The 13804-nt window shown below is 40.4% G+C and overlaps 1 protein-coding gene across 5 annotated transcripts in view; it reads right to left on the reverse strand.

Moving 5' to 3' along the window:
* The window catches only part of cdin1 (CDAN1 interacting nuclease 1), an 81716-nt gene that overhangs the window by 36012 nt on the left and 31900 nt on the right, over positions 1 to 13804 (reverse strand). For 3 of the 5 annotated variants that reach the window (XM_054797517.1, XM_054797518.1, XM_054797522.1), the window contains exons 7-11: positions 8880 to 8959; positions 8632 to 8681; positions 6669 to 6736; positions 2823 to 2888; positions 2474 to 2579 (exon numbers count right to left, since the gene is read on the reverse strand). In XM_054797517.1, the coding sequence (XP_054653492.1) occupies positions 2474 to 2579; positions 2823 to 2888; positions 6669 to 6736; positions 8632 to 8681; positions 8880 to 8959 (370 nt within the window). Of the gene's footprint in view, positions 1 to 896; positions 1375 to 1499; positions 2161 to 2473; positions 2580 to 2822; positions 2889 to 6668; positions 6737 to 8631; positions 8682 to 8879; positions 8960 to 13804 lie in introns of those variants that run through there. The other 2 variants (XM_054797519.1, XM_054797521.1) reach the window with 2 other exon arrangements.

Genomic DNA, 13804 nt, shown 5'->3' on the forward strand with positions numbered 1-13804 from the left:
TGTACGTGAAGCATCATTACCCCTCACTCCACTGAAGAGGGGTTCATTATGGGGTTAGTGTGTTGGCAAGGCTATTGTTTGGATGATAAATGCAGTTGGTTAGAGCTTTGGAGAGAAAATTACTTATGTTTTTTTCACTTTCTGTCTACAAAGCCATGTTCGCATAGCGCCCCTTTTTTTGCTGCAAACCAAGAGCAATTAACACAAAGGGTGAAGCAGCTCAGTTAAACCAAATAGGGAATTCAGGAAAAATAAGCAAATCAGTGGATGTGTCAATCAAGAGCAATGAAGTAATCACAAACTCTGCTGTGGGTTTATAAATAATGGCTTTGGGGTTTATAGTTTGGCATGGATATCCCAGTTTGAAGCATACAGGATTGGACAAAACACCCCAAACATCTGCCCCTCAGGGTTCGCGTTTCTGTTTATACCATAAAGCATTGACCCACAATGACATAAATATCTGAGACAATGACGTTAAAGGGCTAACAGCGAATGAAAAGTCACGTCACATGTGGAAATGTCAGCATTAAATGTCAATTAAAAATTAGCGGCTGCTGGAAAAGGTACGGATCTGATGGGACTGACAGTTTAACATTCCTGTTCTGACACCGGAATGTTTATCTGACCGGGCTTGTGGCTGACATGATGGGATCTACATTGTCACTTGTCTAATACATTTGGACAAGGCCGTGCCACTGAATATCAATGAAAGACACCTCTGGGCAAATATGTAAGGCTCTCAGACTGTGCCTATCCCCCCAATCAGCATGTAACTACCATGATAGTTTGATCTGCTGGTGACTGGCAGTGCTGAGATAAAAGATGGAAACTAAAAGACACTTTCTCCAGTACAAAGCAAGGATTTGAAAATGTCATCTGCCTCTCTTACTGCTTGTAAAGCCACTCATACAAAATCTTGAAAGTGTTACATTATTTTGGATTTAACAAACAAGAGTTATGTGTGTCTTTAATGGGGCTACTAACCATCAAAAGCAGTTATTGTTTAAATTTGAACAGGTGACTTCAGTACTTCAGTAATATTAATTCTTGATATTGTACAAAAAGAAAATAATGCACAGACGGAAGGCAGATGAATGCATTTGCAGACTGGCGAGAGTACCAAGTTGTCACATCACTACACTGACAGGAAGGACAACGTCACTTTTGCTCTTTTCAGTCAACTCTTTAAGTTTAATCTCCATTATGACTCCAAAGGCAGTGATGCAGACTCGTATAAAGTGAAAGTGAAATTAGACATCATAAGATGCTCACTGGTGAGATCAACATCGCAGCCAAGCTGGAGCTGCTGAAACGCAGTGACCATCATGAAGGATAATGATGTTATTCTTGAACATGTGAAAGGATCTGCTCCTATGAAATGGAGAGTGATAACAGCATAAGCAGCGTAATGCTCTTATTATTAGTAGTATTTTTATTATTTATTTATTTATTATTATTCACAATCACAGGGATAAAAATAAGGAATTGTGGTCATTTTTATTATTGTTTCATTTCAATCTTGTATTTAATCTTTTTATTATTCTATGTTATATGTCTTTCATGCATTCTGTGTACAGTGTGAGTTACTTAGGAGTTAATTTAGGTATTTTAATTTAGGTGTAAGAACCGACTTACACCAAAACTCGACTTACATGACAGTACAGGTACGGAACTCGTGTGTAACCCGAGGACTACCTGTATAAAACACTATTAATAGTTAAAGATACAGTATTTGTTGGATGAGATTTGTAAAATATTTTAAAAAGTATATAAGAAACAAATAAGTAAAACATTTCACTTCATTTTCTTTTTGGTTTTGTATTTATTGACACCAGAGCAGCCAAAACATTCAGGGCCCGTCCACACGGGAACGTTTTCAGGTGGAAACGGTAAAGTATTTTGTTGTTTCAGCCTTTCATCCACACGGCAACGGAGTTCTGGGCGCCCTGAAACGGCTTCTAGTGTGGGAAATTTTGACAATGGCGACTCATGCTGTATGGACAAGCAAACCACTACTTTCTTAGAATGATGACATCGTGGTCATGTGACCGGAAGTGCACTGCTGCTGAAAAGCCAACTGAATATTTTGACATTCTCCTGATGTATCCTTAGATTTCACGCAGCCATTTTTCCGCCTTTTTTTTTGGCACTGCCATTCTGTAACAGCACCAACATTGAGGGGCATCAGCATGTAAGTACAGTCCACAATGCCAGGACACTTGACAGTCACTTCTCCAATCCTGTTGTGTTGGTAGCAATTGTTGCTGTCCAACCAACATTACACATATCACCACCATCAAAGTGATCTAATCGCGCGATGTTGTGTTTGTGTGTGTGAAAGCGCACACAGTTGTGGCAATATTTATAGTTAGTTCTGTGTAAAAGGCACATGGCACAAATCTACTTTTACGGATGTATGTATGCGAATGACTCATTAAGGGGAGATAAAAAAAGAAGAGGAAAGACTGACCTGTTCCAGTAGCTCCAGAACTGTTCGTTCAGATAAGTGCGGTGGCTGTGGTCGTCTCCGAATGAAGCTTTGCTCTCAATCCAGTGGACAATGTGTCCCTCCACAGCTTTCCATGAGCAGAGACACATAACAGTCATACATAACAGATCCAGGAACAGCTGTTCACCTTTTCAACAATTACTCTTTGAATGTATTGCCAAGGCATGGAAAGATTAAGGGGACATGTTGAAGTGTGCAAATGTAAACATGGTGTTCTTAAATGTAACTTTGTTAAGCATATTTGAAAGAAACTCAACCATTTCCAAGGTATCTCAAGGTTAGCACATTGACTATTGAAATAAATACTAACCAACTGGAACCTCCAGGATGATATCTGGCGTTTTGTCGTAGCCTCGAGCTCTCAGTTGGTTTTCATCTACAAGAGAGGCCAGATGTATAGGATTTGTTTTGCTTTCGATTGAATCACATTTATTTTAAACCAGCAACAATCACCAACGTGTTTTTTGCAAAGATCCCTTGTTGTGAGGTCAACATCGTCAATACCTGATGTGTACTTGCTGTGTTCGCACAAAAGCTGCACGCCAGTTTGTAGTAGTTTGGCGAAGCTTGTTAAAATATATAGCGAAGGGGACAAGGTTGGCATTATAGCCTGAGTAAGCGTATCGCAGGTCCTCCCAGACCGCAGCCATTGTCCTTGACTTTTTGCGCACTTCAGCCATTATCCCCACAACACCTGATTTCTCCATTAAATCTCAGGCTGACCAGGTCATTCGGTTCCAAGGGCCTGCCTCTTTGTCTCCAGTCAAGCTCAACTAATGGGGCATGGAGGAGAATTGAGAAGAGATGGAGGGTGCTGGTGTCAGTAAAGAGGCAGCATCAGCTAAGGATGGAGAAAAAAGGGGAGCCAAGCCTGAGGTCAGAGAAGCTGCCAGAGGCCTGCGGTGCACGGGGGGCATCCTGTGCTGTGCTAATGTGCTATAAGGGGCGGACCTCCATTCAAGCCGGCTGGGCTGTTGACATTGTCATGTGGCTCTGATCGGCTTTTTACATCACCTTTGATTAAAATTAATGGGCCGTCCCTGCTGTTGGGTAGCTTATTTCCAATCCATTTATCAAGCGGGGTGATGCTGCCTCACTGGCCCTCGTGCCCTCTGACAGTTTTAGAACAGTCCTCTGTATAGCCGTGAAGAAAGGTCAACACCGCGGGTCCAAATAAATGATGTGGTCTTAATGACACAAGGAATGACTTTCATCCTTCACTCACCTGACCTATGGGATGATGATGATGATGATGATAGGATGGGGGCAGGAGAGGGAAACAGGGGGTTAAATATTTACTTCCACAATTTCACACATGGGCACTACCTTGATTAAATTGGGTTGGGACAAGAAAATTATAATCCCAAACCTACAATGTTACTGTAATACAATACACTTACTTAATGGTCCCATATTACAGTGTTCCCTCTTTTAACCCGAGGATAGGTTCCCAAAATAGGCCACAATAAGAGAAACCCGAGAAATAACCAACTTAATTTTTTTACAATTGTTATATATGTTTTAAGGCTGTAAAACCCCTCACCATACACTTTTCTCAGGCAGGCAATAACATTTTCTCACATTTCTCTCTTGGTTAAACACTCAAAAAAGTTCAAACCTTTGTCTGAATTTTAATGATCAACCTTAATGATCAACAGTAAAAATTATTAAATCACTCGGGTATTTCACTCCTGTGATCGTGACTTTTCGCCCTGGCACTGTTCTGCTGTACTGTACTGTTTTTGTATCTTTATTAAAACATTTCTGCAGACGAACTGTAGATTCATTTACAAGCTGGCAAGCAAGCAAGCTAGCCATGACACAGGACGGCACGAAGGAGATTAATTGACAATGGTCTACAGCCAGACAGAGAGAGGGAAGAGATAGACAGGATTGGCTACAATAAAAGGACACACCAAAATGGGCAGTTTAACTGTAATGGGGGTGTATACGTCAATCCAGAGCATCCTAAACATGCTCAATGGGTGACATGTCTGGTGACTGCATTCAAATTCCTGTCAATAAAATGCACCTGTATTCATTGTCCATATCATAACCCACCGCCACCATGGGCCACTTGATATGCATATGCACAGAGCTACGGTGACGAGATCCTGAGGCCCATTGTTATGTTATTCACCCACAACCGTCACCTCATGTTGCAACATGGCACCATGTGGCAAAGATCTGTACACAATTCCTGGAAGCTGAAAACATCCCAGTTCTTGCATGGCCAGCATACTCAGTGGACATGTCACCCATTGAGCATGTTTGGGATGCTCTGAATCAGCAAATACGGTACTTGAAGTAAATGATGCTCACATCAGACACTTACTGGTTTTCTGACTTCCTCTGGTGGCCTTTTCTTGTACCCAACCTTAGGTATACTTGTGCAATAATCAGCATATTGATATGCCACACCTTTGAGGTAGATGGATTATGAATAGGGTTGGACATTGAGTCTTCAGCATTGATGGGAACTGGGACTAACGTTCCGATTCTCCCGGGATCGTTTAAATGTTTTTATTTAGATTCCTCGTTTTGGTGCCCACATCGCCAACCGGAAGAAATAGCCGCGAACACCAACGAAGAAGCGGTTAAAAAGTCGGGCTTAACTTCATAAAAAAGAGCGGTCGGTTCAGTGCAACATTTGCAACACAATGATATGCAAATGAGAGGGCACAATCAACATGATTAATGTTCACACATTCATGGTGTAGAAATAACCTCGTCTTTGATGCGCTATGTCGGACTTCCTCTAAGCATTCAGAATAACGAGCTATGGCTGCGGCCAGTTTATTCATTTGCACAGTCATGGGACCTTCTCAACTCACACAACACACTTCCGCCCTTCAAATAAGAGCCCTTTGGGGTACATCCTGTTTTCTTGTGTTAACAAATTAAGGGTGTCATAAAAAATAGCTTACACCAACATTGAGGTGATTTCTATGGCGCTAGTAAGTTCATTGTGAGCTCTGTCATTACTCTGCTTGCTAAATAAATACTGTAGTTACTTCTTCTTCCCACACATGAGCGGCACACTGTTGACAACATGATTCAATGTTGTTGATGTTGATGTTGTTGTTGTAATTCTGCGACGTTGACGGTAAAAGCTCTAAATCGGCTTTCAATGTAGGGAAAAACGATACCGATGTTCGCCGATATCACATTTTTATGTCAATATCGGGCCGATAATTATCTGTGGCCAATATTATCGGGCAACCCTAATAGTAAAGTTGATAAAAAAGTTAATATCATTAAAAAATTCATGAAGAAGTTCAGACATTTCATCCGCCCTCATTTAAACCATGCAAACGTTTACGACCCTGCCTTGTAAAAGCATCAGAATCGAAAATCCTTAGGAACTGGAATCGAAACGTGGAATGTGACTCGGAATCGGGATCGTTCAAATTCAAACGATGCCCAACCCTAACTATGAATGCTCACTAACACCGATTTAGACAGGTTTGTGAACAATCTCTGAGAGAGATAGACATTTTGTGTACATAGAAAATGTTTTACATCTTTGAGTTGAGCTCATGAAAAATGGAAGAAAAACCGAAAGTTTTGCGTTTATATTTTTGTTGAGTGAAAGTCTCAGAGGTCTTGCAATAATGTATCAAAAGCAAGTGTTGGCAACACCACAGTCAATTTTAAGAGCAACAACCTGTTAGGTTAAAACATTGGTTTAAGAAAAAACTTAGAGAGGGGCGGGTCGGAGGTGGTATTATATCCATGAGGAAGCAGGTTTTTCCTTTATGTCATGAAAACCTGCAACTTCAAAAGTGACTGTTTGCTTCTCTCAAAAGCGGAGCAAACCGGTGATGGTGATGCTTTTTCTCATGTATGGTGCTTGCAAACAGTCTCTTGGGACACATATTACTGTTACAACATCATTAAAAAGTCAGTTTTGCATAATAGCTGCCCTTTAATACTTTTGGTGTAGAACTGCATTGCATCAATACTAGCTTTGTTGGTCATAGACTAATGCTTAACACTTTTACTAACATTAGGCTATTAGCCATAAAAGTGCACATAAATTCAGCACCATTCAATCATAGTGGGTCCTGTTACTGAGCCTGCAACAAAAGGCTTCACTTGGATGACCACAGCGACTTCACAGAATCCAATATAAAAAGGTCAGGAGACGACTTACCTAGAAAGGACAGATTCTTCTCCTTAAGTTTGTCACGTAGCAGGACTTCGTGCTCGTGGCCGATAGCACTGAGGATTTAAGAGTCAAGGATTCCGAAAGCAGTTCTTTTTTTTGTGTGTGTCTGCTGAAACACCGTCAACAACTATACCATGATAATGTAAAGTTCTTAAGTTCATGCAGAACAATCACATATTTTTTTACATATTTGTTCTTGAATACTCTAGGGATGGACATTTGACTCTGAATGTTCTGAACTCCTGTTTCCATGTTTTACACTGATGAGACAAATGCTGTCCGAACATATTTGTTGAAACTGAATCAACAGTGCCTCTGTTGGCTGCAGCCAAGCAATGCACTCCATTTTGACTTGAATGCATTATGCCCCGTGAGCAAAACTAAAGAGCATTCAGTTGTTATTATATTAAGATGTAGATTCGATGCATTTCCTGCTTTTGACATATGGGGATGTGTGCTATTAAGCCCACTGGTGTTTTATGCAAAGTCAGAGTCATTTGTCTTCCAAAAGGACAAGAGTGTAATCAGTTTTCAGGTTAAATCGGCTTTCATAACGTATCTCTATAAAGTGCTTTAATAAGTGGACAGGCTTAGAAAGTTCTCCAAGTAAATGTATCTCATATAATAATAAAGGAATGGTATCCTACATTGATTAATATTTGCTCTGTTTTGTTAATTATCTAGCGCTAAATGTGCAAATAGGCCGCACGGTAAACAAGCGGTTAGCATGTTGGCCACACAGTCAGGAGATCTGGAAGATCTGTGTTTGAATCTCGGTTGGGCATCTCTGTGTCGAGTTTGCATGTTCTCCACGTGCGTGTGTGGGTTTTCTCCGGGTACTCCGGTTTCCTCCCAAATTCCAAAAACATGCATGTTAGGTTAATTGGCGACTCTAAATTGTCCATAGGTATGAATGTGAGTGTGAATGGTTGTTTGTCTATATGTGCCCTGCATTTGATTGGCGACCAATTCTGGGTGTAACCCGCCTCTCACCCAAAGTCAGCTGGGATAGGCACCAGCATACCCCCACGATCCTAGTAAGGATAAGCGGCATAGAAAAATAAATGAATTAATAAATATGCAATTATGGGTTGAATGGAGTCATCACGTCCATGAAACAAGGACACCTCCTCCAGGAAACAGTCAAAACGCCACTTGGTATTTTAAAAAAAACGGGGTAGTGGTAGTTTTAGGGTTACCGCAGCTTGTGTGCTTTTTGTTTTATTTTCTACTACCGGTAATTTCTTGTGTTCGAATCTCTGTTGGGCATCTCTGTGTGAAGTTTGCATGTTCTCCCCGTGCGTGTGTGAGTTTTCTTCAGGTACTCCGGTTTCCTCCCACATTCTAAAAACATGCATGTTAGGTTAAATGGCGACTCTAACTTGTCCATAGGTATGAATGTGAGTGTCAGTGGTTGTTTGTCTATATGTGCTCTGCGATTGAATAGTGCCAGTCCAGGGTGTACCCCGCCTCTAGCCTGAAGTCAGTTGGGATAGGCTCCAGCATACCCACGACCCGAGTGAGGACAAGCGAAAATGTCTGGATGGATGGTAACTTCTTGTGAGAGTACACCAGGAGGTACTACCCAAATGCTGACTTGATAAATGTGCCATGAGCTCTCCATGGTGCTGAACTGCTTCCAATTGATACCGCAACAGATTAGGGATTTACATAGTCCACTTAGCTAATACCAAATGACGGATTCCAAAGTTATTCCATTTTTCCTTTGTATCACACAACATTGGGTCTCATCCACACGGCAGACGTGAACGTTCAGTCATCGAGCCCATATCCTGTATGATCATCTGCAATAGAAGGATGTCCAGCCAGGATGAAACGCCTCCTCTGTGAAGCAGAAACTTTTATGTGGGGTGGAAGGCAGACACATCTCATCCCCTTCAATAGCTCCTCGTCAATTTCGAGCTTAAAATTTTATGGGATAGGATACTGTTTGATGCAGTCTACCAGTGGTCCATAACAGCAGTCATTTACTGTGCACTGAGGAGAGGGTGGGGGGAGAAATGTTATGGTGTGTGGAAAAAAAAGGTACAGGAATTGAACACAGTGAAGGGTAAAACACGGGATATGCTAGTAAACAGTCAGATGCTAAAGCAACATTCAAAAGCATATTGTATACGTAGTAGATTTGCAACATGGAAACAAATTCTTAGTAATAGTGAAACATGAAAAATGTACCTGGTATATGTTCTTGGCCAAAGTTTGGTCCGGGATTAGCGATGGTTCTTTCAGCATGCTGTTGAGCACTGTTTTTGAGGCTGAAAACAAAAACAACAACAAACAATATGAAGCAGATATTAAAGTATGTTTACAAAAAGAAAAAGTGCATTCTGGGGTAAAATCTGCCTAATATTTCAACACTGACTACACAGAAATGTAAAAAAACAAAAACAAAAGAAAAAACAAAACAATATATTATATGCACAAAATAAACTGATAATGCTTCAGTATTTTATTGTAATACAAGTGTAAAAAATATAATTTTAAAATATATATATTTCAATTACATGTATTTTATTATTCAAATAATTGTAATAATTATATATTTGAAAAAGCAACAAAAGCAATGCAGAAATTCCAAATGTGACCTTAACCCTACTGGTTCTGTCAATGCAGTAATTTATATCACAAAAACAAAGAAACACAATGAAAAACAAACAGAATACTGAATCAGACTGCACGGTTGTTCAACTGACTCCATTAAAAATGTCTGTTTGGCATCTACACGGACTTTCTGTAGATAAATGTTTCAGTCCAGAGCACAGGAGCTCCATGTAGTTTATCTATGCTCCAAATGCTGGCTGCTCTGCATCTCTCATCCCCATCCTTGTTCTACTAACATGATAAATCAGAAAGAAAAGCCTGCTGGATGGGGGTTACCCTGGTACTGGGGGGGGGTGGGAATACTTAAATCATTTCTTAAAAAGATTTGGATTAAATGGATTGTAACATTGTGTGAGGAAATGGTAGCGGAAAGCCGTTTTAGTGATATATATATATACACGTGCTCCTGACAGACATTACAGACAATACAAGGAATGTTTCAATTCACATTTCAAGCATGGGTGGCGCCTGTAACAATACTGTCGAGAATCCCCAGCTCATTCCAAAACTATGAACACAATATAAATATGATGCGGCTCATATAAGCTTCTGAAATTCAAAGAGACGTTTAAAGGAGCATTTTAAAGCCTGGTTGTTGCTCTTTTACAGGCTTTGCTGTCACAAACAGGACGTGTTGAGCTCTAATCTGCCTGAGCTTAGACTAAAGGAGAATGGTGGAAGAGGGACGCAGCCTTGAGCACTTCCCTCCTTGCTGACACCTCTTTTATTTGTGCTACCTTCTCTGTTTTAGCCACAATCTCCCTCCAGCCTATAACCCCACATTCCCTCTCACAACTACCAAGCACAGGCTTTATTTCTTTGCTCATTTCTCTCCCAGCCCCCCCCCCGATCTATACCACACTCCTGAGCAGGAAAAGAAGGTTGTAATTTCCCCTTGAGTTAGGACACCTCATGACAAATGATAATGGATAATCAATAAAGCCAGGAAATATGAGGCAGCAAACTTTATGAAGCCAGGAGACACATTACTCCCCGACAACACTGGTTTTCCTTAACAAAGTCACCACTCGACTGTGCCTAATAATCTGAAGGAAAATCAAAGGAGCCGCAAACACATCAGCAATATTGGCAACTTATTCCACTTTAATGGCATTTTGATTGATTTTTTTTACCCCCCCTTCTTCCTAATGGTCCTTTTATAGATTTGATGCTGGTCCTGCAAAACAGTCATGTGTATTAAACCTCCCTGAAGGCAAACGGCAGCCATTAAAGCTCTTGTCTCACTAGCACTCATAATTGGAGGTTGACCACCACCACAATTTGGTCTCACGTAACAACACAAAAACACTGTTCTTGCACTAAACCGGGGTGGTCAAGATGCTGTTCCAGAGCCACACGGGATCTTTGGCCCGTATGTCGATGCCAGACCACAGTTTTGTCAGACTAAAACCGGTTACCAGCGGAAGCTATACCACGGTATGAAAAAGACCCGATTACAAAACCACTAAAATTGTCACATTTGGTCTTCAAGATGCTTGGAACGCCAAGACTTCTACTACATTATCTTGCGTTGCTCCTCACGAAGCTCACTCTTTTGCTGTGTGTGTATGCTCGTGGCTCTGCCTGTCCCCACAGAGACAAAGCGAATGTATGACTAACAATAGGTCTCACTCTGTTCGCCATAGCTCTATGGAGCATCTCGGTCAGGGGTGTCCATTTCCATCGAGGGCCACATTCTGAAAAATGAAAGGATGCAAGGGCCGCTTTGATATTTTGTAAACCAACACACAGACATATGCTAAGAACATACTGCATATGTAGCTAAAAAAAAATGCATTTCAGCTTTGTAATATAGGTGAAATGCTACTAAAAATGATTTTAGTTTATTCTTGTAAAAATTGTGACTTTTGTCCTTCATTCGATTGTGACTTTTTTCTTAATATTTTCACTTTATTCCTGTAAAATTACAGCTGTTTTTTTTCATTTCTGCTGTTTTTTTTTTTTTTTTTAATTTCACAACGATTTCATCTTCCTTCTTGTAAATTTTCTTCTCGTAATTATAACTTTATATCTTTAAAAAAAAATTGGTATTTTTTTTTATTTCAACTTTGTTACTAAAATTATATTTTTTCTCATTTTACAAGTCTATTCTCCTGAAATTGCAACTTTTTAATCATTAGAAAACTAATTTTTTCTCTTAATATTTAGACTTTACTTTCTGCTGTTGGTTTTTTCCAAGCATCTCAACTTTGTTCTAGTATATCTCCTTCTCCTAATATTTTGACTTTATTCCCATGTTATAATTTTTCCCCCAACTTAAGTTTCCAAAAATTATAACTTTATTCATTGTTTTTTTTTTTTACTAAAATGACATTTCTTGACACCCTCATACTATTACTTTATTCTTGTGAAATTACGGCTTTTTTTTCTTTGCTAGATTACAACTCTTATCTTAAATTAATATTTAGAATTTCCCATTTTTGCTGCTGGTGTTTTTTTTTTGTTTTTTTTTTAGTTTTCTTGTTGAATTACATTTTTAGACTGTTCTACGGGCCGCACTTTGGACACCCCTGATCTAGGTGAACCAATGCTGAAGCAATGCATAGAGTGAACCCTCTTCCTGCCTGTTTGGAGGCGAGAGATGAGAAAAACAGACACACATGCGCATGGCAATATATACAGTAGGAGTTCATTTTCATCGATAGTGAAATGAATTAATTTATTTATTATCACGAGACAGTTTTTTCTTTAAATCTGGTGACACCCTTATTGCTCAGCATCATTTTGACACATACACCAACCAGCCGTCCATGACATTAGGGATTTGCAACACATCGTATCAAAATCTGTGTCTTATCGTAACGATATGTTTATTATTGTGCTTTGGTGCAGAGCTGCATTGCATCAAACTCAGAGCTGATTTTTAATATTTTGACCTTCTGCACTAGACTACTTTCCCTCTCCCTTTGTCTCTTATGGTTTTTGTACTTGCGGTGACTAATCACACTAAGGGTCCACTTCCCCTGCTATTTTCTGCAGCAGCAGGGTTAAAAATAGCCATAAAGACATGACCTTGGCGCTGACATTGTGGAATTTCAGCCAAGCATTGACGTGTTGAAAATCGAAGGCTGGGGCCGCTAATAAATCACCATGCTTTTAAAATGAATTTACCCTAATGCTCATTCATCACACGTTGTAATACCTTTTTGCAGGCCCGGCTAGGTTTCGCTGGCGTGCACAAACACAGCAGTAAATAACAAACAGCATCTCTCGCGTCGTCGCAGAGCTTCCCGACATCAGCATACATTAAAGACGCCCCCGCCTTGCACGACTCCTCCATGACACTCTGAGCTCATCTCCACGCACATACCAGCATCTTACATACACACACAAACAACATACTGTACATAAAATACAAGAATATAAAAAGCACAATCTGAAGAACAGCAGACACTGAGAACAAAGCCCCGCAAGCGCGTCCTCGCCCCTTGTAAACATTCACCAAATTTACTGTAATTGTCCCGCGTTGGTATAAATTGTGACTAAGGCGCTGGATCACAGCGTCAGCATCTGAACAGAGAGTGTGGAAAATAACAAACACGACGCTACGCCTCCACTGGGATTTGCTAAAGAAAACAGCCGGGGTAAACAAATCACGAGCCTGTGTTCGTATATCCAAAAGAAGATGAGTTCCACTGATTTATCATTGCTTACTTGTGTCACTTCTTCCTGTTTCTCCACTATAAGATGAAAAAGTCATTATTGCAAATGCGGAAAAACCTCATTAGATAGCAACATTTGTTGAGGGAGGTCCGTAATAAACAATAACGGATGACGATTGTTATTGCCCCTGACACTGATGAGCTCCTCTGCAAGTTTGTTTATTAATTAAAAAACCCACTTTATCCACAAGCGCATTTGTGTGTCTGTGTTTGAGGAGGGCGCGGGTGGGGGCACTTAGCCATTTCCTCAACATAACCCACCACCCCCCTTTATCCTACACTACACACTCCCCACGCAACCCAAGCCACTGAACTGTGCAAGTGGGGGGGGTACACTCGTTCATCAAACTTCATGGAGCGAAAGCAGAGACAGGTCCTGATAATGTGCGCCGCTAAAGCTGATTTTCCATGATGAATCTCGGAGCATATAAATTGGCTAATATCTGAAAACATTTACAGATACTAGAGGAATTGACTACTTGTGGGATGTGATGGATGAGGCTCCCCGACGCCGGACGACAGCTCCGCAAATCTCTGCGGCTGCCGAGAGCCCTCATTTGATTTTCCAATTTACTCCTTTTAAATGTCTCCCCCCCAAAAAAACAGGGGTGGGGGGTGAAACAGTGGGACATTTAAAATATGTTTTCTTTTAACTTCCTCTGTTGGTCTATACAGCCAGGTAAAAAACATTCACGGTTTCTTGAATTGAGTGTGAATGTGTATCAGTTGTGGAAATAAGGGGGATTATTTTATTCAAAAATAAGATACAAAATCGGTGCATAAGTGGTCCACACAGCAACAAGCTTGCTAGCCCAG

Source organism: Dunckerocampus dactyliophorus, chromosome 13, assembly GCF_027744805.1.
Source record: "Dunckerocampus dactyliophorus isolate RoL2022-P2 chromosome 13, RoL_Ddac_1.1, whole genome shotgun sequence".
NCBI lineage: Eukaryota > Metazoa > Chordata > Actinopteri > Syngnathiformes > Syngnathidae > Dunckerocampus > Dunckerocampus dactyliophorus.